At 39.5% G+C, this 26538-nt stretch overlaps 1 protein-coding gene across 1 annotated transcript in view; it reads left to right on the top strand.

Moving 5' to 3' along the window:
• The window catches only part of Wdr70 (WD repeat domain 70), a 186478-nt gene that overhangs the window by 121387 nt on the left and 38553 nt on the right, over window positions 1–26538 (top strand). The window contains exon 10 of the mRNA XM_028767600.1: window positions 2106–2280. Coding sequence (XP_028623433.1) covers window positions 2106–2280 — 175 coding nt within the window. The remainder of the gene's footprint in view (window positions 1–2105; window positions 2281–26538) is intronic.

Raw genomic sequence — 26538 nt, 5'->3', positions numbered from 1 at the left:
CTTCCTTCCTTCCTTCCTTCCTTCCTTCCTTCCTTCCTTCCTTCCTTCCCTCCCCTCACCCCCTCTTTTTTTATTTTTTATTTCAGGGTCTTGCTCAGGCTGGCTTCTAACATGCACTTTGCTGTCTCTGCCTTCGGAATGCTGGGATTGCAGGTGTATACCACCACTTGCAGCTAGTACATTCATAAAATAAGATGGCACACTGAGTTGAGAAGTCTAATAACTGAGTTTTGATCATTTTAAGCAGTTTTTGAAAGAAATATACTTCAAGACATTTTTAGATTGTGTAGTATTGCAGATTCCGGACCTATAGATTTAAGATTGTGACTTGTATTTCATCCTTGGTTGTTAGAAAGATTTCAACAGCAAAATTGTCTTGAGTTTTCTCATTGGGTTGTTTTTCTGTTGACAGGGTAGAGTCTTACTTTTGCTCACACTGACCTAGATCTCACTTTTTAGTGCAGGTTGGTTTTGAACTCGTGGCAGGCCTCCTGCCTCAGCTTCTGAGTGCTGGGTGATTATAGGCATGAGCCACCACACTCAGCTAGTGGGGAAGTTTTAAATTACACATTCTGCTTTTTACATATATATCATATAAATATATCAGTATTTAATAATATATTGAATTAACATATGAATAATAGTGATTTTTTTAAAATTTTCAAGTGAGCTTTGATTGTTACCTATTTCTGGAAAATCTGTTTACTTTATCTAAACTGTCAACTTTATTTCCTTATTTGTTTATATACTCTAAAGGCAGATTGACTCAATGGCTACTTTGGGAAGAAAGACAATAAGATACAGGTGTCCCCCCAAGTCCATCTCTGGGGTTCTGACCTGAGAATAGGATTAAAATAAAATCAAGAGGCACGCACTGCTAAGCAGTGCAGCAAGCTGTAGCCTTGCTCACCCGTCTGTCTGGTTTGCTTTTGTAAATTTGTTCCTGAAAGACTGAGAGCGTTGTGGAGCTCTATGGAGAGGGCGTCTTTCGTTTGTGATGCGCATGTCCGTGCCGTGTGCACTCAGTAGTGTATGCTGACCTCGTCATTCTCACTGGCTTTACTCAGCTCTAGCAGAAGTAACATTTACATGCATTTTATCTCCACTGTCACATATGTTTTGTATAAATGTGTTAGTGATTGTGGTATTGTGGTGGGATTTATGAACGACATCTTTAACTTTTCAAAGTCTCTCTTCTATTCTTCTTTTGCAACCTCTGTGCTATTGCTGCTGTATGTTTTATAAGCCTCACAATATATTATTTTAATTTTGCTTCATAGCCATATGATTTTTTTAAAGAGATTTAAATAGTTTTTAAAATGTCTTTTATATTCGCCTTCAGTTTTTCTTTGTGTAGGTTTGGACTTCTATTTGTTTTTTAATTTAACTTTTAAGAGCTTTCTTTGACATATCTTGTATCACATATCAGCACTCATTTCTCTCAGGGTTATCTATTTGAAAAGGCCTTGATTTCAGGTTGTTTTTTTAACTATATTTTCATTGGCCGTAAACTATTAGGTTTTCTTCTCCCTAGACTTGAGCGTGCCCTTTGTGTTTTGGTGCATAGCTTCTACCACAAAGTGTCAAGCTCATCTTTGGTTTTCTGTATCTCATGGTTTTTAATCTCCTCCATGGCAGCGCTTCTTTCCCTGTATGGGTAGTCTACCATGCTCCTGCCTCAAGCCTGGGCTCTATCTCCCCTCATATCTCAGAGGCATGGGGTTTTTGCCTGGACCCTGGAGTGGAACAGGAGGTTTTTTGTTTGCTTGCATTTTATTTTTGTTTTTGTTTTGTTTGCTTATTCAGTGCATTTTCTAGTGTCTACTATAGAGGAATTCACTGATACTTATGAATAATTTATAAATTAATGTGCATTAAATAGGAGGCTTATGCGTAGTAGCCTCTTTATCAAGATATGCACAAGAGCTTGGAGTCCATTGCTTTGTAGGGCATTGAGTGTAAGTAATTCTATACTTTTTTCTATGAATATTAATAAATAAGACTTTCTTATAATGTATAAAATGTCCTTAGAAAACAAAGTGGTATTTATGAGCCTGATTTGTCAGGCTATTATTAATAAATGATATTGTTTCCTTTCTTTTTAGGACTGTGAGGCTCTGGGAAGTTGAAAATCCAAAGAAGCAAAAAAGTGTTTTTAAGCCACGGACAATGCAAGGTAAAAAGGTCATTCCCACTACGTGCACCTACAGCAGAGATGGGAACCTTGTGGCAGCTGCCTGCCAGAATGGAAGCATACAGATCTGGGATCGAAACTTGACAGTAAGTCAAAGCGCTTTTTGTTTTGTTTTTTGAGACAGGGTTTCTCTTTGTATCTCTGGGTGTCGTACTGTGCTGGAATTTACTCTGTAGACTTGGCTGGCCTTGAACTCATAGCGATTGGTCTGCTTCTGTCTCTGGAGTACTAGAATTAAAGGCATGTATCACCCTGTCCAGATTAAAAGTTTAATGACTTTTAAATTTTTCTGCAAAGGACGGACAGGTGAAGCACAATGACAAGCGTCATGGTAAGACACTGTGCGTTTCAATTTTGATCTCAGAGGTACTTAAACTGTAGTATTAGTTTATCAAGCACTGGGGCTTTCAAATAAACAGTGTTTCGGCCAATTTTGCAGCTCTGAATTTTTTAGAATATGCTTTTAAAGTAAATTCACTCTTCTGATATAAAATTTAAGAAGCATACTTCAGCTTATTATATGAAATCTCAGTTTGACTTTGAAAAGAAAAGTTTATGAATAACATGAAATAGTACTGAACAGAGAACTAGAAAACATATTTCAAAGGATGTAAGAAAATTATGAAGAATCTAGAATTATGTCAGTTCTTTTGTGATAATTTCTATAATAATTGTAATTCATTTTGTTTTAATATTCTTTCCTATAGGCTCAAGTTTTCTTTCTATAGTTACAGTTCATTATTTGAATAAGTTTTGGACCTGGAAGTATCATATAGTCCACAGAAATAATAAAGGTGAAAGCCCAGGACTCACTGTGTGGGTCTCACTCTGTGGGTTACCAAGAAGCATTAAAGAGGCCTTTGTGTTAGGCATAGGTGGGAAAAGAAAAGATTTGATAGGTAAGAGTTGAGGCTGCCAGTGTTACAGTTGTATACAAATGTTTTGAAATCTTTTTAGATTTTATTTACTTATTTGCTTGTTTGGTGTGTTGTTAGGGTTTGTGCACATGTGTATGTGTGTGCATGTGTGTGCCCACCGTGGGTCCCAGCAATCAAATTCAAGTATTTAGACTTGTGGGCAAGTGTTCTTTACCCACTGTGCATCTTGCCAACTCTTTCTAATGTTTTAATACAATTTGTATTCGTTCTTCAAATAAAAGGTTCTTGTCAAATTGTTAATTAATATCTATTGGATATATATGATAAGCCAGACAGTATTCTAGGTTTTATGAGTATTAATTAAAAATTTCTGCCTATGCTATTTTTATTACTATGAAGAGACTCCATGATTTATGGCAACTCTTATAAAGGAAAACATTTAATTGGGGTTGGTTTGCAATTGAGAGGTTTAGTCCATTATCATGCCTGGAAGCATGGTGAGGTATAGGTCGATATGGGACTGGAGAGTTTTACATCTGGATCCCAGGCAGCAAGAAGAGCAAGTGACACCGGACCTGGCTTGAGTATCTGAAAACCTCAAAGCCCACCCCTAGTGACATACTTCCTCCAAATAACGCCAGTCCTAATGCTGCTTCCTATAGTCTATGGGGACCATTTTCACTCAAATCATCCCTGCCCATGTGGAGTTTACATTTGAGATTTTAAAAAACTGTACAGGAAGGTGGAGAGAGGGTTCAGCAGTGAAGAGCGAGCATTGGCTGTTCTTCAGGAGACCCATGTTCAATTCTCAGTGTCCATGAGGCTTACTGCTGCCTGTAACTCTAGTTTCAGGGAATCTAGTGCCCTCTTCTGGCCTTGGAGGGCATCAGACACATGGCACAGAAACATGCAGGTAAAACATCCATGTACATAAACTATATGTAAAACAAAACTAGCCTGTTCATCTTTGTTCCACAAACAGTTACATTTTAAAACATTTACATTTTGAACAGGCCCCTAGGGAACATATTTGTCTTTTGGGGGAATTGAGACAGTCGTGTTGAAATAAGGTAGAGTGTAATGGTGGGAGAGAACTTCATACTGATAATGCTGGAAATATCTTCGGCATTTTCTGTTTGTCAGATCTTTTTATTTCTGTTTTCATCTCCATTGTAAACTCCATAAAGCTTCATAACAGCACAGAGATTTTAAAATGCCTTTGAATTGTAAACTGAATTTTAACCAAGCAGTAAATCTTTTAGTAACTGGCTTTCATCGTCTCTGGGTACTGCTAACTTAAACATAGAAATTCTAAAACATGTGATTTTCTTCTGTAGCTTTAGTAGTAGTGGCTTCAGAGTTCTATATATACATATGCCTTGCTCTTAGGACCTGTATTTGTTACTTTTTTTTTCTTTTAAAAGTTGAGTGTAGACTTTGGATGCTCAGTCTTGTCTACCTTGAAGTAATGGCAGTGTGTTATTTTCAGTTTTGTTGAAAACAAGGTGTGAGTACCAGCTTCCTCAGCCCTCTGCTAAGGGCTCGTGGTCCAAGGACTGCTAATCCCAGTCTTCAGTTCTCTTCTGCTGAGATGTGTGACATGGGAACATATAGTTTACTATGCTGAGTCCTAGTTGTTATGTTTTATTCATTTTTATATTAGTATATTATTGTGAGCTAAAAACATTAAATTAGAAGAAAAATCTTACTATCAGGTAATGCTACTTGATTTAAAACAGATTTTAAAATAATTCTGAACTATTATTTCAAAATATAAATGAAAACATCAACAGAAACACCACGCTGAAGAGAGAAAACCTACTAGCAGCAGTTTTTTACACGGGGCCAAAGGTAGTGTGAGGGCACACGTTTTGTGATGAGTAAGTAAAGCTTCCTAATTGTCACAGTTAATCCTGAGCTCTCATTTAATCAACGTCAACACACATGGAACAAAGCCCTTCCTTCAAGTGATGTAACTCCATTAGTGACAAGCCCGCATGTTCTGAGGATCTGCCTTTACTCTCGACCTGTGTAGCCAGCGTGCTGTCAGCCACAGTTCAGCAGGAGTGGGAGACAAATAGCAATGGGGGTGATGTGATAGGGAACCCATACTTTGCATGCATGAAAATCTCATAATTAAATGTGTTATTATTTATATATAACTAATATATATTAAAATTTAAAATAATTATACAGTAAGGCATGCATAAAATTTAATTTTAATTCTCAAAGAACTTGTTTCCTTACTGTGTTTGCTACTTCTGAAATGTTCACTTGAGGAGCATTTTAATTGGTAAAATTCTTAAGAACCTGTTACATCACTGAGAATAAGACAAAAGAAATTTAAATGAGAATAATCTGTGGGATGCTGTCAGAGCAGGTGTTGTCTTGCTTAAATCTCAGAACTGGTGAAGGCCGAGACCAGAGTGGACAATCCTGTGGCCTCTAGAAAGGTGTTCATGTTGGATAAGATTTAAGATTGAGATGACTGTAAGACTATTGATATTTACCAGACTGAGCAGAACAAAGCCACCGAGCATGCAAAATCATACCGAGAGCCTTTTTGAGATCTCAGAACAGTGTTGAATAATCACTTTCAGAGGCTCCAGCAAACTAATTGAGAGGGTGTTTACGACAGATAAGAGTAAATGAAATCAGTAGTGTTTCATGCATGATGTGGCACTCGGGTCTGGGTGCTTTCAAGTCGCTTCTGGACTTATGAGGACCATCTGCTGCCTCATATAAAATAGTTTTCAAGTTTTAACATTTTAAATAGTGTTTTCTGTTAAATTTTCACAAAGCACCTTTTTAAAAGTTACCAACATTCATGGTAAAGATGTTGGGCCTCATTATGGAATTCTCATAAATATTCGCCACGCTCACGGTCACTGCCCTCTTTTCAGATAGCCCGTCTTCTTTCTTTCCTTTTTTTTTTTTTTTTTAGGGGGGGATAAGTAAATCTAAGTTTCGCATGAGAGAAAATGAGTAGTATGTGTCTCTGTGAGTCTAGCTGTTTTGTGTAACCTGATCTTCAGTTCTGTAGCTCACCTTATGGGATACTTTTTCTTACTTCAGGTACCAAATTCAACCTGCTAACTTCTTCCTGTAATGTACTGTAACTTTTCCTGCAGTGTGTGTTATCAGGGAGGGGAGTGTTTACGTATGTGCACAGGCCAGAAGTCAGCCTTAGGTGTTGTTCCTCTAGGGCTACCAACTTTTATTTTTGAAACAGGGTCTGTCTTTGGGATTGGGGTTCTCCCTTAGGATAGGCTTGTTGAGCAGGGAGTCCCATGCCTCCCATTGGCTCTCTCTCCAGCACTGTGATTGTTGTTATAGGCTCATACTACCACCACTCCTTGCTCTCTGTGTGGGTGCAGGGCCTTGAGGTCAAGCAAGCACCAGGTGAACTAAAACAGGATTTCCTCTGTGCCATTTTTATTGTGTTTGGATATACCTCTGAAGCCATCATAGCTTCAGAAAACAAGAACGTCTTTTTGTTTTGTAAGGGTTTCTCCATTGTGTGTGTGTGTGTGTGTGTGTGTGTGTGTGTGTGTGTGTGTGTAATAATTGACTATGAGGAAAAGAAAAAACATAAGTGAGATGAGTGAGTGTTCATTTTGTTTTTAAGACAAGGTTTCCCTGAGTAGTCCTAGCTGTCCTAGAACTCAGTTCATAAACCAGGCTGGCCTTGAACTCAGGAGGTCCATGCTGCCCAAGTGCTGGGATTTAAAGTCTGTGCCACCTCCACCCACCTTCTTCACCCTTCTAATAGCTCAATGTAGTAACCCAAATTAACATGTTAGTATTAAAAATTTTCTTTCAAATGCAGTGTTAACATTGTTAATATTAAAGATTTTGGAAATCTGTGATATTTTCCCATATTATATTTTTCGCTTATTCCCAGTTTTACTTTGTGATAAATCTGTCACCTGCTGTACGTTTTTCAAGAGTCATATAACTTTGACTTGGAAAATATTTTCCCATAGTTATTAATCATTTACTACTACTATCTGCAAATGTGAGAATGTGTGAGGAATTTATTAAAAATTTATCTTTGAGATTGTATCAACCAAAAATAATTGCTTTGGGTTTGTTTTTAAAATTTCAGTGGCAAACCACTTTGTGTCAACCTCAGGCATAATGTATGGAGGACCTTTTGATATTTAATTACTGTATCGTCTATGAATGCAACTTTGTCATTTTGATAGTGGTAGTGGCACAAAGATTCATCAGTTAAACAAGACCCCCAGAGGCTAAGGCTCCGTTATAGCCCAGTCTCATGTCCCAGACTGTCTGCCAGGTGCTTCTCCCTCCTTTCCACAAAGACTGATCTGTTAATAGTAATCACAACCTTTACCCCTCAGAGAGGCAAGTCCAAGCAAGTAAGGGGAGGGTTTTACAGTAAGTTGTGGGGGAGAGCAATATTTTTCAATAATTTTTGAATACCAAATTATTTGGAAAATGGTTCTGGTATCTTACTTAGAGGGGAAAATGGTCTACCTCTCAAAAATACAAAAGAGTAAGGTTAGAAACCGAAATGTAGACGTTTGTCTCCTTGTTAAGCCTCGTGCTGAGGGTCTGCAGAGTTAGGAAGAGACACAGCAAAAGCAGATTGCATGGCTCTTTCCCATCTCTGTAAATGTCCTCCAAGACATACAGGCAACGTGTGGATCAATTTGTTACTAGCCCTTACTGTGCTCCTAATCTAATACCCTGAGATCGAACTCTAGCGTCCGTCAGAAGCTCTTCAGAGTAACATCTAAATGGGAAATAGGATGAAAGCCAGTAGTTACTAAGATGCTGCCGTGTGTACACACCTTGTCTAGGTGCTTTGAATACATGATCAGCTATAACATAATAACCTATGTGATAAGTACTGGATCTAACCTCTTATACCACAAAACAAAAACAGCTGCATAAACTGTCCAAAATACTTCAATTCTACAAATGAGAGATCTCATATTCCAGGTAAAAGTGAAAGAAGCTGTAAATCTTTACTTACATGGTCCTGCTGTTCCTTCTCTTCAGGTGTTGTTGATTATCATTTCAGCTTTATGGAGATATTTTCATCATTTTATATGTGACGTTTCACTTAGTCCTTATAGCTGGCTACCCTAAGATATGAATGCTAGTATTACAAGGAAACTTAGACACAGAGAGAATGGTTGCCTACCCAATCTCACAGTTAGTAAGTAGCATAACTAAAGCCAGTCCCAGACAGTCTGGCTCATGAGCATTGTGGTAGTTTGAATTAGAAATATTCCTCAAAGACTCTGGTGTTTGAACACTTTGTTCCTGTTCCAGTGGTGCTGTTGGTGGAACCTGTGGAAGGTGAGTCTGGCTGGAGGAAATATGTTATATGGTTCGGGCTTTGAGAGTTCATAGACCCACCCCTCTTCCTACTTGCTCCCTCTGCTTCCTGCTTGGGATTAAGGATGTTAGCAGCTCTCAGTTTTGCCTGCTTATTTCCGTTCCTCCTCATTGTGATGGACTCTTATCCTCTGGAACCATGAGCTGAAATAAATGTCCTTAAGTTATTTTTGGTTAGGGTGTTTTTATCACAGCAACTCATGGGAGTGTACACCACTTCTGTGTACCTTCCTTTTTTCTTTTAGTTCTTTTGGAGACAGAATTTCAAAATCTCTCCCAAGCTGGTCTTGAACTTGCTTTGTAGACCAAACATGAACAGAAGATGCTCCTGACAGTGTTTATTACTCCTTTTCCTCTTCTTCAACATGGTGTATGAGTGTTTACATATGTGTGTAAGTGTGTGGGCACATGTGCATGGAGGCTGTTGGGTGTCATCCTTGATTACTCTCCATCTTATTTCCTGATGCAGGGGGCTTCCTTTGCTGACCCCAGAACTTTCTGACTTGGCTAGTTTAGCTTGCCACCTTGTCCTACCTATACTTTCCGAGTGCTGAGATTATAGGTAGGCTTCCATGCCTGCTCAGCTTTTGTGTGTAGGTGCTGAAGAACTGGTTGCTGGTCTTTATGCTTGTGCAGCCAGGGTTTTATCCACTGAGGCATCTCCCCACTCACGACTGTTTTTTAATGGTCTTTAAGCTAAGAATTGTTTCCATATTTTCAAATTATTGTATTATTTTACGGTTGCTTCAACACATTACCACCAATTTATTTGTTTAAAAGTACAAAAAGATATTTTCTTACAGTTCTGTAGTTTAGACATCACATTGTGCTAAAATCATAGTGTTGGCAGGGATATGTTCCTTCCTGAAGGAGAATCCATTCGCTTTCAGGATCTGCATATTCCTTGGCTTATTCCTTCTTTCTCTGTCTTAATGGCCAGCAAGAATGAGTGGACTTCTTCTCACACTATGATAGACTTTTCTGCTTTATTCGGCCACTTTTAGAAGTTCTTATGATGGCATTGTGGTGACATGTATTATTCAGTGTAATCTCTTTAATTTAATATCAGCTGATTAAGAACATTAGTCTGAAACTTTCATTCTCCATTGTCATCCCAGTGAGCTAACATACTCACAGATTCTAGGAAGTAGTCTGTAGAGATCTTCTAAGGTATCATTCTATCTATTAAAATTATTTTTTTAAATGATTTATTTATTTATATTTTATATGTATGTTGAGTGTCTACATGTGTGCTGAGGCTAGAAGAGGACATTGAATCTGAAGCTACAGACAGTTGTGAGGCACCTGATGAGCATGCTGGGCACTGACTTTAGATCTTCATAAAGAAAAGCAAGTGCTCTTAACCATTGGGCCATCTCCTGCATGCGTGTGTGTGTGTGTGTGTGTATACTTTTTTGTCTCAGCTTGTATGATTCTACTTTGTATTTTTACTGTTCTTAGCCATCTTCCCTGTCTTGTTTCTCACTGGTCTCCATTATTAATATAAAACAAGGTCATCTTTTCAGTCTCCAAGGAGATGAACATTCTGCATCAGGTCATCACCACTTTAGTGACTGCTGATGGCATTGGTCTTTCTTGTTGTGTTCTACGCATTTGTGGTGACAGATGTGAGTTCAGCTCCGTGTGGAATGACTTTGGCAGGATGATAGTCCAGAACGTAGGCTCAGTGTACCAAGCACAGCTTCTCAGCTCTTTTAGGACTCAGGGTTTCTGCTCTCGTTGACTTTAGTATTTTTCTTTACCCTCTCTTGATGCTTCAGAATATTCTCTGCCTCCTGCATTTAGTGACTGCTTACAAAGTTGGCCTCAATGCCTCTGACTCTGCCTCCACAGTTTTTCTTGTTGCCTATGCTCTGCTTTTGGCTGGGGTTGGTTAACAGTTAGCCTTTCTCTTTTTCTTTGATATGCCTGGCCCCAGAACTAGTCATGTCAAGTGTGACAGTCACTGCTCTCTGCAAATCACTTCCCTAATGAGGTCACATTTTGTTAGGAATCTATGGCCCTTCGGCGTCTGTCTTTGTTTATACTTGGAGTGTCTTCCATGACTTTTTTTTTTTTTTTGCTTGTTTGTTTTTGTTTTTTCAAGACAAGTTCACACTCTGTAAACCAGGCTGGCCTTGAACTCAGAGCGATCTACCTGCCTCTGCCTCTTGAATACTAGGACTAAAGGCATGCACCAACATGCCCACCTAGCTGTATTATTGTTTTTCTTTGTGAGTAATGCTGACAGTTGTTGGCTAGACACCTTCTTCTATGCTGACTGTTCAGTTCTCATATCTTGTTTCTGAAAGGATCCCTAATTTCTGATGGGAATCTCATCCACTGAACAACCCGAAGTCAGACTTGTACCTTCCAAAATGCTCTTGAGAGTCAGGTGCTTTATTGTGGGCCAGAAAAGTACAGAGGAGTCTGAATCCCAAAACAGTCTAGTAAACTACTGGGTTCATGTTAAAAAAACCCAACACCAACCAACCAACCAACCAACCAGTCACCCACCCACCCACCCAACCAACCAGCCAACCAAAGCTTTCAGTTTAAGATGTCATCCTTTTAGTGAGTGAGAAGTGCTTTGGTGTACTTTAGCCCTTGGTGATGGAGAACTTACTTAAACTGCAGATATACCCAGTTGGTGAGATGACATTGGCTCAGGGTATCAGATAGGGAAGGAATGATTCAAACAGTGAGGCGCTGCAGTGATCTGGTTGGTGTCTGCCTTCCTCTTCTGCTTGCCTTCCTCAGGCTAAGCAAGCTCCAGGCTAGTTGCCACTTTGTTGAGACTCCCTGTTCCATGGGGTCTTTGCAGTTGTTACCCTTGCTGCTTCTATGCCTTTGCACCAGTTATTGCCTGTGATACTGGTCTATCCTGGCTTCTAGAATACCATTTCAAGTAACTCTAATACTCTGTACCTAAAATATAGATTAAGAATGGATCTAGACAAATACAGAGGCAGGTGCTTGCAGCCAACCATTGGACTGAGTGAGGGGTCCCGGATGGAGGAGTTAGAGAAAGGACTGAAGAAGCTGAGGGGGTTTGTAGCCCAATGTGGGGAGCAACAGTGTCAGCCGGCCAGACCCCCCAGAACTCCTGGGGACTGGACCACCAACCAAAGAGTACGCATGGAGGGACCCATGGCTTCAGCCGCATATGTGGCAGAGGACGGCCTTGTTGGACATAAGTGGGAAGAGTGGCCCTTGGGCCTGAGGGGGCTCCATGCCCCAGTGTAGGGGAATGCTAGGCCGGGAAGGCCGGAGTGGATGGGTGGGTGATGGAGAGGCAGGGGGAAGGGGTATGGGATAGGGGGCTCTGGAGGGGAGACCTGGAAAAGGGGATAACGTTTGAAATATAAATAAAGAAAATGTCCAATAACAACAATAACGAAAAAAGAAGACGAAGAAAAAAGAATGGATCTAGAGTCAAACTGTCTGCAAGAGTTGTGTCTATACTTTCTCCTGCCTCCATGTCTCCATCTGGCTTGCCTGATTTAGTTTCCTCATAACAACCATTACTGTGTAGCTGTTTCATTTACCCATTTATTTGTTTTATAATTTTATTTATTTGTGTGCATATGTTTATGAGAATGTCTTATTTAGGGTTTCTATTGTGATGAAACACCATGTCCCAAACAACTTCGGTAGGAAAGGGTTTATTTGGCTTACTCTTCCCACACTAGTGTTCATCATTGAAGGAAGTCAGGACAGGAACTTAAGCAAGGCAGAAACCTGGAGGCAGGAACTGATGCAGAGGCCATAGAGGAGTGCTGCTTATTGGTTTGCTCATTGTGGTTTGCTCTCTTAGGGTCCAAGAATTGCTCAAGAATGACACCCCAGACTCAAATAGTATGCATAAACAAAGAGCATTTATTCGGCTGAATTTTCTGCATGCAGGGGTCTCTGCATTTGGGAATGGAGACCCTTGGTGGACCCACAGGCCCAGCTTTTAATGTCACTTAGGGGAATTCTGGGGAGGGTTATGTGCTGTTTACCTTGATTGGTTAGCTCTATCTCTAGAGTCTGACTGATCTACAATTAGTTAGGCTCTGGAGACTTCCCAGGGGGTTGCTTACTCATTCCAGCTACATATTCTTACTTCAGGCCAAATGACAAGGTGTGTTCTGATTGGCAGCCCATGGCTGTGGTTGGTTGAACACAGGTTCCTAGATCTGGGGTTTCACTTCTGGGAAACAGAAACTTGGGCCTAGTCTCCAAGACTGTCAATTTGTAGCCTGTCATTGAGTCAGCCTGTCTCTAGCTAACTCAGTTCTGCTTTCTTATGGAACCTCACCAGCCCAGCATGGCATCACAATGAGCTGGGTCCTCTCCTATCACTCACTAATTAAGAATATGACTTAAGGGCTTGCCAATTGCCCAGTCTTAAGGAGACATGGTCTCAACTGAGGTTCAGTCTTCTCAGATGACTTTTGTGTTGACATAAAACTATCTGACACAGACAACTTGCAGAAATTGGCTTTCTTCTTTCACCATGTAGGGTCTAGCGTTCAAACTAGGTCTTCAGGGTTGGTGGACTGAAGCTTTACCTGCTGAGTATCTCATGGAGCCCTGTTCATTTATTTGTTTGTTTAATGGCTTAGATATTTTGTCTTCCACGAAGCTTCCTAAGGTCGGGAGGTTTGTGCTTTACTTGATGCTTCTTTATGTCTTAGGAGATAAACAAGTGAATAAAAAATTTCAGAGCACCATGGGTTTTGTATGCAGTTGATTTGATTCTCAATTGCTTTATTGGTCTTCTTAAATTGCTTAATCAAACTTCATTATTATCATATGAGTGTGCTATAGGTCGATTCAGCCTTTAGTGTGTGTGGTGATGCTTATTTGCACTAACAGTATTTTCAACCTGTTGTCTTTCAAAACATATGGTATTCATAAGAGATAATATTTATTAAACATTAACTTTGTGCCAGCTATGTTCCAAGTGTTTAATTCATTCACATGCTCACACACGTGTATGTGTATTTATTTGATCCTTGTAGGATAATACTCTGAAGTAAGTGCTATTGTTAGCTAATGTTTTAGATAAGAATATTCAAATACAGAAGCTAAAAATATAATGGCTTGCCCAGGATTACACAGACCATAAGTGGTAGAGCCAGAAACTGTGGCCCGAGGAAATCACTTTATGGCCCAAAAAGAAATAATTCTGTGGAAATGTGCTGAAAATAACCGACTCAAAAAAAATGATGAGATTGTTTTGTCATGATTTATTGACTTGAATTCAGACAAAGTGAGTTATTCAGACAGAATGAAATCTCTCCTCCCCCATTTGCCCCTGGTTTCTTGAGGCAGGATCTTGCTGTGTAGCCAAAGCTAACCTTGAGCTATGGGCACAGCGTGGCTTTGAACTCACATTACCGCCCTGCTTCATATTTCTGAGTGTTAGAATTGTAGGAACGTGCCACCATACTTGTATCTAAATTAAATATCTCACTCTTTATTCCAGGCTGGCTTTGAATTCTCATCTTCATAATGTGTGATCATAATTAGAGACAGTCATTTCATAGCCCTGTCTTCAAGTTCAGTAGACTACATATCGAAAGCATAGCTCATGGTCTCCTGTAAACCCATCACCAGCTTTGCTCTATTTAATGGCTATCAAAAAAAGTTGATTTTGGCTAATTTTTTTCTGATTGTAAAACTAGCCCATATTTATTTGAACAAATATTCATCAGAAATAGAAGAGTTTACGAAGAACATGAGTCAGCTCTAAACACTTCATGAAGAGATAGGAATTTCTATATCATTTTGTTTAGTCATACAAGGTGGATGTGCCTTATGTTTGTGTGCTCTGGGGTTTTAGGGTTTGTAGTTGCCTGTGTAATTAGTCATCTTCTTCCTTGCTTATGGTTTAAATAGATTGGAAGTAAGACTCATTATTCAAGCATGATGGATGAAGGTCAGAATTTACATTACTAGAGACAGAGTAGAGGAAAAGGCAGAAATTCCTGTACAGGAGTCCACAGGGATATCAGCCAGGGCTGCTGAAGGGAGACAGGGCAGGAACAGAAAATTACTCCCATGGGGCAACTTGTGTCTAAGAAGGGAAAAGAGAAGGCTGCCAAGGCCTGTCCTGTATTCTTCCCACATTCACAAACTTGTTTTTCTCTTAGAGTCAAACTGCTAAATTCTAACAGAGGGGTGAAGAGGGGAGTGGACAGAAGGCTGGGGTGGGATATTCTTCCAAGGGTTATATTGGTAGATTTGAAGAGAAGAATAACACAGTCAGGCTCACATGTTAAAGAGAATAATTCTAGCCGCTCTGAGTGGAGAGCTGTTCTAAAGAGAAGTTGGAGCAGGGAGACGGGAGCTATTTCAGCTGCCTCAGCAGTTTGATGGATGAAAATGGTGGAGTTCTGATACTTGGATTGTCATAAATTTTTGAGGTTAAAGTTGACACGAGTATTAAAGATCAGTCACATTAAAATGTTTTTGTTGTTGCTTGAGATAGGTTTCATATCTCAGGCTAGCCTGGAAGCACCTGGATAATCCAGTCTGGCCTGTAACTTTTTCCTTCCAAGGGCTACAGTGACTTAGTGCACACCACCACTCTCAGCCATAAATCATGCCTTACAAAATAAAATAGAGGCCTTAATTTGGAAAATGATTGTGTAAATCACACTTTATTGTTCCCTGTCATATTACTTAATGTTCTAATTGTAAATAGACACAGGGAGCTGAGATTTTGGATTGCACTGAATGGAGAACAGTTGCTTTGATTTTGTGTTTCTTAGCTAATTTTGAACAATTTATATTTTGATTATTATTTCAACCAGTAACATGAATAATACATACTAAAACTAACCAACTGAATAACTAAATAAAAAATTTTGACATTTCTTAAGGCACAAGTAAAGTCCTTTGTAGATGTCTAGGTAAGGCTGTTAGTGTCCTCTATCCAACATGACTGGACTCTGGTGATGGCTCTAGTCTCTAAAAGGCCTATACAAGGGACGCCTCTGTCTAGTACAGGTATTTCCTGAGGCGTGTTTCTCAGCTGCAGGGCATCTCTGATTTATTTTGTAAGCTGACAAGGCCAAACATTACTGTTTTAAGCATTATAAACAAAACAGTAAATGTTAAATGTTCATTTAATAGAGGCACTAGTAGGGCTTTTATATACAGAAAATAGAGCCCGAGCCAAAACTGTGAGGGGTTCTCTGGTCTGTGTGCGTTGGTTTTAACCTACTCTTTGATTCATTGCCATAGGAGTGATGCAGCCGCTGGCAGGCCAGCTCTGAGTGCTCAGTGATCTGGGAGTCCTCTCTGTTTTATTTTGTTGTATTTTCTTTCTGCTGATTACCCAAGACTTAGGAAGCGAGCACATTTCTTGCAACTTCTCAGAAACTCTGTTAGAGTCAAATTAAAGGTTTAACAGGACTGTTAGATCTCAATGCTTCAAAATGCTTTAACTGTTTGCCAGTTGTCTTTTGTTGTTGTTTGTTTGGGGACAGGGTTTTTCTCTCTAACCTTGACTGTCCTGGAACTTCTTCTGTGGACCAGGCTGCCCTTGAACTCACAGAGATCCGCCTCCCTGAAACTCCCAAGTGCTGGACTGAAGGTGTTTGGCACCACTCCCAGCTCAGGTTTCTTTATCGATAGCTGTCGCTTTCCTGTGACCACCGGTGTTCCATGGGGACGAGCACTGCTGAGCACAGAGTTAGTAGTTAAAGATCCAGCATGGATTGACTAGAGAGGGAGCAGTGCTCTGTAAAGCTGTAAGTTTTACATTTATATTATGAGCAAATAGAGACATGTCTTTGCATAAGCACAGATAGATCACACTGAGAAGAAAATGAAGCTGGGGACTGTGTAGCTCAGGGCTAGAGTGCTAGCAACCTCAAGGTCCTGGTTCAGTTCAGTCTCCAAGAAAACAAATATAAACATTCTTTAAAAAAAAAAAATTTACTGGGCTGGAGAGATGGCTCAGCAGTTAAGCACACTGACTGCTCTTCCAGAGGACCTAGGTTCAAATTCCAGCACCACATCGTAGCTTACAACTGTCTGCATCTCCAAGATCTGACACCCATACACAGACATACGTGCAGGCAAAACATCAATGCACAGAAATAAATATATAAATAAGTTTAATATATAGTATAAATATAGTATAAATGTGATATCTATATATATAATAAATAAAATATTAAAATAAAAATAAAAATTTACTTAATAATACATTATAAAAGATATATCTGTCATTGAGGCTCAGTGGGTAAAGAGGCTTGCCACCAGCCTGATGACATGAGTTCAAAACCTACTGTTGTCCTCTCTGACCTCCAAATATGCATTGTGTGGTATAAACATGTGTGTGTGAATGTGTACACAAATAAATAAAAAAAAACAAAAAAGAAATTTACCATAACCTTTTAAAATTCTGCAATACGTAGTATATTACAGTATTTGTCTTCCACACTATTCTGTTTCTTAAAGGGCTTGATTATGACCTATTACATCGATTTTTTTTATGACCCATAGAATTAGAACCATAGTTTGAAAAGCACATCTGTAGCATGCCCCAAGTATATAATTTTTCTAGCAGCCTTATAAAATAGGAAAGACTTATATTAATGATTTCAAAATGCAGCTGAATATACTTAGAAAAGAGGAAGAAGCTATATAGAATAATTGGACATACACATGGAAGGGAATAGGCCATCATGAATATAAAGACATTTGTCCACTGCAAGAGAGAAAGGGGAGTGCAGGGATTTAGACTGTGAGGTAGGTGAAGACAAAAGGTAGTTATCTACCTTGGAATTTTTGCCTAAGCCCAGGAAGAGTTCTGCTGTAACATCAGGAATCACCCATGTTGTAGGATGTGGTAGTCAATGGTAACTATTCCTGAAATGCTATTCCTTTAGCTCACAGAATTCTTTCCATCAGCTTCACACAGTTCATCTTAGAAATCTCATCTGTACCATTGCACCTCAGTTTCTCAAAGGAAGTCAGCGTCCCAAAGGTCACTTGTTTATGTGTTGCAGCTCTCATACCTACTGGATTATTATCTTTTGTTTACTTTAGTCTTAAAATGAATTTATTAAAAAGCTCTAAGTACTTAAAACTCAAGGTGACATTTACTTACCATAAAATTAGTCACGTACAATGCACAACTCTGGTATTTAGAACATTAACAGTGTTGTGCAGCCATTGGCTCTCTCTATGTTTTATCAAGCCATAAAGCATCTCAAGGACTTATTCTCTACCCCCTTATTCCTAAAGAAAACATAGTAATCCTATCACAAATAGAAAATAGAGCATAACTGTTCTTAAAGTGCACTAAAAATAAAGCAATTATAAATACCAACTGGACATAGTTGGCAGCCAAGGCCTGAATCAGACTTTTCTACTAAGGGGTAATTAGCATATTAATATGTATATGAAAATATCAGTAATTCCCATTAGTGTTTACAATTAACAGATGCTTATAAAAATGGGAATGATAGCAAATATCATCAAGTATGAAAGAGCATAGCAGTGAGACATGCTGGTGTGCACGTGCACTTGTAACACTCCAGAGATGGAAACAGGATCAGGAGTTCAGGGCTAACCTTAGCTACATAGGGAGTTCCGAGCCAGCCTGGGTTACATGAGACTCCATCTTTACCTCCCTTCATCCAAATAAAAAGAGAACTAATTCAGTGCTCATCCATTGACATGTAGCTATTATTATGAACACTCTGGACTAACCCAACCTAGCTCATCTTTATGCCTTCCGAAAGTGGCTTTAACTTTATTTAAAAAAAAACAAACCTCAGTTTATTATATGAAATCACTGACCTTCATGTGTACCTAATAATAAGGATGAAATAAGATAACATTCGTGAAAGAGCATAGGCCACTGCCTGGTACTAAAGTTGAAGGTCAGTAAATGTCCATTTGCTTATTCAATACACATTCATAATCTTATTTGTCTGTTATTGGAGTTCAGCAAGATGTGTTGTCCCCCTCCAAGATTACCTGGGGGTGGGCTGTAGAAATGTCTCCGTAGTGAAGAGCACTTGCTGTGCTTGGAGAGAATCTGAGTCTGGTTCCCAGCACCCGTAAGGTGACTGACGACTGTTCACAGTTTTAGTTCTAGGGCATCCAGTGCCCTCTTCTAACAGTGCACATAGATACATGCCGGAAAAACACTCATGTGCGTAAAAATTAAAAATAAATAATTGTTTAAAGGAGTTAGCTTTGTCTGAACGTAACATACAAAGCTTGACTGGGGAACTCTGTCCTTCCCAGCACAGTTCACCTCAACATCAGTAACAACAACAGAACCAGCAGTAGCAATACTAGAAATAGGAATGATAGTTATATAGCAGTTAACACTGTCACCCACTCTGTCACAGGAATTACTCTGAATGCTTTCAATATACTTGGTTGTTATACAGCTCCATGAATTTAGAATTCTCATGTCTAACAGAATTTGAGTAGATCTCAGCTGTTCCCCAGAAGTCTGATCCTGTGTGTTCAGATGCAATCTCAAGGGTCTCTCAGGAGTGCATGCCAGTCTTCTGATCAACTGTAAGGGTTGACGTCTGGGAAAGACTTGAAGATTCTCTACTAGAGGTTGTTTAAAAGTAAAACATACTATCAGGGGTTGATTGGCCTGATAGAAGGTCTGGGTTAGATAGGAAAATCCTCCTTATCGGTTGGCCCACAGAGAATGAGCAAAGCTGAGTGAGAGGAAAGAGAAGCAGGAGAGACAGCAGAGGGAGCACAGTCAGGGGGATGGCTGTGAACTGGAGGAGAGGCTGAAGAAGAGGAGATCAGTCAGTCTGCTCTCAAGCACTCAGGCAAGGAGCCACTCAGAGGCCTTCCCTCATTAGCTGTGTTTTTAAGTGATACCACTTCAATTAAAAGTACTTCTAAATTTTATATATATATTTCCCTTCAGAAAAGTAAGTGACATGTCCATATACATTGAAGGCACTAATTCATCCTGTACTATATTTATGTATTATATTTTATCACTGAGATAGTGAATCAAGATTATAAAAGTGGCATAAAATTAAAATATTTTGCTAAGTTTAAGTGGCCATAACTTAAATTGAATTGTCATTGACTAGATCTAGTAGCCAGATGACATTTTGGTATTTTTATTTTTAAACCTAGGAAGGTTTGCCTATAAACCATTTAGTAGCAGAACAAAGCTTTCCAACTTGTGAGTTAAAACATATGGAGATACTAAATATACTCGGATGGGGCATAAATGTTTTCCCACACATAAATTGTGTTCAACAAGGGAAGGATGTCTCAGACAGCTCACTGAACTTCTAGTTTGAAATTATAGCAAAAAAAAAAAGAAGCCACAGCAAAATTTGTTATGTTTACATTGTTAAAAATTGTAAAAATTATTGTATACACACCAGCATTTTGTTTGTATGTCTGTCTGTGCATCCTGTGCATTTCAGTGCCCACGGAGGCCAGAGGAGAGTGTCAGATCCACTGGTTGTGAGCAGCTATGTGGGGCCTAAGAATCAAACTCCACTTCCGTAAAAGCAGCCAGAGCTCTTAACACCACTGTACTATCTATTCAGCTATGATAATCATATTTTTGTGTATATTAATAAGTTATGAATAATTTTATTTCACAAAATATAAGCCAAACACGATCCATTGTATTCTTAAAGCTACCTTCTTAAAAAGTGCACTTCTTATACCAGGCAGACAGCCCCTGACTTGGATGGTTCAGTGTGGAACTCTTCCAACTCTCCCACCATGTGAGTACATAGGCATGCAGTAGAAGCTGTACTCACAGCCTTGGGGGCAGAGGAGGGATCTCTTCATGAGTTGGCAGCATGACACTCTCCCTTGATATGGGCCTTAGAGAGCTCAGTCCTCCGTCAGCAGTCAATCACTAGAGAAGCACCCTGTGCTGTGCACTGCAGAGTACTGTTAACTTGTCATTTGGGGTAGGCTAGGTATGTGAACTGCACTTCTGGATTAAGAGTGTGTTTGTGTGTGTGAATGAGTATAGTGTGCATGTGCCTTTAAGTATAGGCTTCAGAAACATAAAGGAGTCATTAGCAAATGTCCTCAAAGACTCCAAGAAAGTTATGATAGATTGGCTGAAGCCAATGCTTTTGAGGTAGAATACATCTAGGTTTCTTATGTGTAAAAATGTTGCTGGTTGTATGACAATAAACAAGTGTTTAACAGCTTCCTTACTGTTGTTTTTTTGAAGCAGGGTCTTGTGTAGCCCTGGCTGTATAAACTCACTGTGTAGCTGAAGTGGTTTCCTGCCACTTCTGCTAGGATTAAGGTCTTGGTTACCACACCAGGCTTGACTCCGTTTGAATACTTAGTTTTTCACATCTGTAAGCTGAGACTAACAACACTAGTTGTCGGAATAGACAACTTGATAATGTAAAATGCTCATGTGTACTTCTGTATGCCAAGGATATTCATGTACATTCGCAGTGAAATGCTCTACTCTGAAATATACCTTATCCTTCTCTGTATATTAACACAGGGAATTTGAAATAGTTGAGTTTGAGAAACAGTGACCCTGTTATACCCACAACATGCTAATCAGGAGTCAGGAGTAACTTTGTACCCGAAACACAACAATTTCTTCACCATGCTCACCATCAGAGAACTGTTGAATGGATGCCTTTGGAGTTTATATTCTACAATGGGATGCTGGCATCATAGCCAAGTAAAGGGTAGAGCCATTGGAGGAATTGTACAACAGACTTAACCAGAGTGAACATAAGAACCATGAACATGAAGGAGTGAGACTTAAGCTGTGCAGAGTAGAGTCCCTGGTCCTTAAACAAGGCAGGAACACGGTCAAGAGTAATTTTTAAACTTTTTACCAGCAGTCCCTGTGAGAACTTGGCTTCCCTCTAATAGACTGCAAACTTACCACAGTGAAACTTTGAGGGAGTTTAGATGAGTCTTCAGAGATGGATAACAGTTTATATCCACTAGGAGAGCCTTGTTTGTAATATAGTGTTTAGGCCTGAGTCCTAGTACATGATCAGGATTTTGAAATAAAGGGCTATTTCTCTGGGTTTCCATCACATTACAAATCTGTCTTTAGTGGGCAGTCAGGGATAGGGTCTCAGACCTCAGCACACTGACTGCTAGTGCTGCTCCTTATGTAAAGCCTTACTCCCTTTGGGTTGCTTTTTGTTTATTGTTTCTTCTGAATTTTAATTTCCTCATCCTGGAAACACCAATAAATAGCTTTGTTGTGTTCATTGGACTTTAAAAACTATATGGGTAGTGGTGGTGGAGAAATGGCTCAGAGCACCAGCTGCTCTTCCAGAGGACCCAGGTTTAATTCCCATCTCCCACAGCTGAAGCTCACAACTGTCTGTATCTCTACTTTTAGAGGATCCAACACCTTCACACAGACATACACGCAGACAAAACATGGAGAAAAAGAAAATCGGGGCAGTGGTGGCACACGCCTTTAATCCCAGCTCTTGGGAGGCAGAGGCAGGCGGATTTCTGAGTTTGAGGCCAGCCTGTTCTACAGAGTGAGTTCCAGGACAGCCAGGGCTACACAGAGAAGCTCTGTAGTTCTTCATGAGGGTTGAGGCCTCCTGGCTTCCCCCATCCACCTTAGCGTGTCTTTTGTATCCTTGTTCAAGTCATGTTTAGATAGCCATGTTGATAAAACTGTGTGTGTGTGTGTGTGTGTGTGTGTGTCTTCTGACATTCCTAGGAGACACAGTCTCACAGCAACGTTCGTGATCCTCGGGCTCTTACTCTCTTTCTGCCCTCTCTTCCTCAACAATCCCTGAACCTTACATGCAGAGCTGTATTATATATGTATCCACTGGGACAGGTGCCACAATTTTGATGGGTTGTGGGGTTTTGTGATGTTTTGGATTTGTTGCAAAGAGAAGTCCATCGATAGGGGTGAGAACTACTTATCTGTGGATACAAGGATTAAATGTTTAGGACAGGTGCAAATCCGTATACCAGTGAGACACTGCCCCTCTCCCTGCCTCTCCCTTTCTGCCCTCCCCTCCCCTCCTCCTCCCTCTCCCTCTCCCTCTAAGAATGAATGTAACCAAGGAAATGAAAGACCTTTACAATCAAACTTGCTTTTATCGCCAGTGCCATTTGGAACATACAATGAAGATTCCTGTACTGTCACTGTACTTTCTTGATAATTCTGTAGATTCTCACTCTTTCTATCTTCCTAGATAATTCTATAGATGTCTTACTCTTTCTGATGTGTCCACTAGCCCTGGTACATAGACCATATTGTATGTTTTTTTTTCTTTGAGAGAATGATGGAGTTAAAAATAATCACAGTAATAATTTTAAAAGGCCATGGTGACATTTAGATCTAAGGACTGTCCCTCTAGGCTAAAATGTCTTGAGAGTAGCTCACACTTTGGTTTCAACTCTGAGCAGATTCTTGCCCTCTGTGTCAGCTTACCTTTTGATCTTAAAGCAGTGCTTATTCTTGACTTCAGTAAGCTGTAAATTGTCCCTTCAAAATTAAAAAAAAAAAGTGTAGGAAATGACAAACAAGCAAATGTGGCATTTCCATTGCCTGAAAAGCACTTGGACCTTTTCTTGAGTGATCCCAGCTAGAAATATAAGATAGTTATAAAGCACCGAAGTTGATGCTCTCTGGAAGAAAATTGAGATATAGGAGGGCAGTGGAGTCCAAAGATGTAGGCTACATACTTAACATGGACTACTCTCCCAGGCCAGCATAACTGTTTATTCATCGGCTTCCTGGGAGTGCATTCATGACAAGCACACTGCTGTCTGTTTCTGGAGTGAGTTTTGCTCTCAGTGCTTCTATTGTTATCACTACTACTGACCTTTGAAATGTGCCTTCAGCTCCTTAGTCATTGTATGCTTTCTTACATTTAGGATTTCTCTCACATACCATTCTAGTCTATTCAGTCTAGTTTTAGTAAGTATGTATAAGCATTCTCTGCTAGTACTTCTGATAACTAAGTACTTTTGCATATTGATTATGGGTATCTTATAGCAAGTATTTATTTCAAGAGCAGCTTTCTGGTTTGTTTGTTTGTTTGTTTTAAGACAACTACATTAACTGGCTTGCTCTTGTAGGGTCTTGTAAGAGAACCACAGCTTCTGTGTGTTCCCTGGAGGGGCTCCTGAGGACTGGTGCACTATCTGAAGAATGATTGAGCAGTTGAGGGCTGCAAGGAGAGATGGCATCTGTTTTCTTTAGACGTGCTGCCACTGGAGTTTCCTCAGGCCTCAGGGGTGACTCCACATCCATGTGCATATGGGCAGCACCATTTGTATGCAATGGTTTAATATAAATGAAGACAGGAAATTGGGAGAGACATGTGATGGTGGATGTTGGGGGGATTGAGGCGGAGCCATGACGGGTTCCCTTGGATATGATCAAGATACACTGTATATATGTATGAAATTTTAAAGGAATAAATAAAAATTTAAAAGATAGCTACATTAATACTGCCAGGTTCCATTAGTTACTTTATTTAGTAACTTCTATTTTAGAAATCACAATTTAGATTTATTTATTTATTTATTTATTTATTTATTTATTTATTTATGTCATCAGGAATAGTTTTGGGGAATTGAACTCAGGGCCTCACACATGAGAGACAAGTACAGTTACCACTAAGGAAAACACCCAGCCAATTTCTAATTTTCTTTAAAAACGTGTTGCTGTTGTTATCAGTGTGCATGTGTGAGTGTGGGTATGCATCATGAATGAGGAGGTCAGAGGACAACTTGCAGGAGTTGGTTTACATGATCTGTATTTTGAACTTAGGTCATCAGTTTTATGTGCAGTGTGCTTTTTTTTTTCTTTTCCCTACTTAGTCACCTCCCCTGCTGTACTTCTTTTAATTCTTTGTCCATTTATATGGGACATTTTAAAAAATATTCTGTAATTTGTTATCTTATGTAGTGTTGGGACATGACCTAACTGAACATTTCAGAAGGCTATTGTGTTCACCAGTCAGCACACTCTAAACCATCCTCTGGGGTATGGATGTGTGTGGGGTGGGGGTGGGGTTGGGGGTGGGGAATAGACTGAATTCTTTATCTATGGTAGGAGGCTGAGGGGTGTGGCTCTGCTGTCTTGAATATGTTAAGTCTAATGTTAAAATAGGCATGCAAAACATTTTACTTCCAAATTAGAGGGCAGATTACTTCAGGATGTGCAGTGAGTACTGAAGGAATGGAGAAAGTGCCAGTCTTGTCAGCGTTGTAGCTCCAGCTCCAAGCCCTTCCATGCTTTCCTGAAAAATCATCATACCATTGCTTTCAGCGTGACCAGTTTCCTCCTGTTTTTATGCCTAAGTTCCTTCTGTTTCCCTTTCCATTTAGGAAGCCATTCCACCATAAAGAATGATGCCATCACTTCAAAACTTACTAGAATTAATTCCCATGTTGACTTAAACTACATAATAAAAATTTTGCATTTTAAAATAAAAATTTCCACAGAGAGAGAGAGACAGACAAACGGAGAAAAAATCGGGGAGGGGGGGAGAGCGCTGTTCTGTGGTGGCAGTCTCTTAGCAGCTCAACTGTGAGAAGCGTCTATAAAATAAAATTCCAACATAATCATCTTGGTCATCTAGAATCAGTGGACAACACGGGTCGTTTGGGAATTTTCTTTGGCTTTGAATAAAACATCACTGTGGCTGGAATGTTGCTTGGGGGCTAGTGTGCTCTCCAGCATGTTCACAGTCCTAGGTTGAGTGCCCAGCGCTGCCTGTGTACCTCCTCCGCTACTGTGCACCAGATAACCAATCAATGAAAATAACACAACGGAATACCTCCTACTTCTTGTAGTTTGTTATTCATGGGATTTTGAGTCATGACTAGAATAAATATGCCTTTTTTATTAAAGGAAAAAGTAACAAGATCTTGTTTCATTTATAAAAACAATAATTTGAAACAATAATTTGCTACTATCATCATCATCATCTTCTTCTTCTTTTTAATGAAATGATGCTTGGGATTCAAACACAGGAATTCTCTACTAGTCAAGCTCAATTTTTAAACATTTATTGCTTTTAAGTTCAATTGATTCTATTAAACTTTTGTTGCAGGACATTAGGGCCAGCAAGATGCTCAGTGGGTAAAGACACTCAGTGGGTAAAGAAGTGATGGTTCTTTCTTTAATTGCCATAAACATTTTCTATCAGTTTTAGGTAAGAGATCAGACATCAACACATTTTAAATTAATTGCATCTAATTAATTATACAGCCATTTTCTCACTTGTGAAATGGAGATGTATGAATCTAAAATAAAATATTATAATGGTTCAAGCTGGGAATGTACTTGTCAGAATAAACACTGCCTTGTGGTTACTGCTGCGTATTGTGACTTGATTCTTCACATTTGTATGCATTTGGTCATCTTTGTAAGGTTGAGTGATCTGGGATCAGGAACCCTTTCAGAGTCCTCTGGGTTTCTGTTGGTCATGCTACAGTGCCCCGTGTGCAGGAGAACTCACTTCTTGTGTGGTAGTGTAACTGAGTAGGCACTTAGGTGTTATAGGGGAGCAGCAGCCACTGCCTTATCCCAAGTTTAAAGGGATACCTTTTGATTGTATTTCCTTTAAGATGATTGCCTGATTTCCCAGGCACCCTTTCGTGACACTTGCCATGGCTTAGCACACTTTGTGTTACATAGAGTTCTCGGTGCCGTTGTATAAATAATGTGAATCAGACTAGGAGTCATGTAGAGAATAGACAAGAAACCCGCTCTGCTTAATTTGTTTCTGTTTAGGTAAGCCACTTGTTTACAAAATTGATATGAATTAATAGGAATAGGTCAGTATGGCTATAGATTGGTATTTATGTTGAAGATAGAAATTATTTAGGTTCACATGTCTTCATTACTCCACAAAGCATTATAATCGCTGTTTTAAAAAGGCACATATTCATAGTAGGAACCTTTTAAGTTGAAACTGAAGTATTCAAGCCTAATTTTCTAGGCCTAGATAATTGTGACAAGGGCTCTAATAGCAGGCTACTAAATGATTACTCATTGTGTCTAAATACACCATTCTTTCTATTCCTTGACATAGAAAATAATGTTCCTGAGCAGGGTATTGTGTGTGTGTGTGTGTGTGTGTGTGT

Source organism: Grammomys surdaster, unplaced genomic scaffold, assembly GCF_004785775.1.
Source record: "Grammomys surdaster isolate TR1022 unplaced genomic scaffold, NIH_TR_1.0 174, whole genome shotgun sequence".
Lineage (NCBI taxonomy): Eukaryota > Metazoa > Chordata > Mammalia > Rodentia > Muridae > Grammomys > Grammomys surdaster.
Note: the sequence above shows the minus strand (reverse complement) of the source record. Positions and strands in the feature narration are given on the sequence as shown.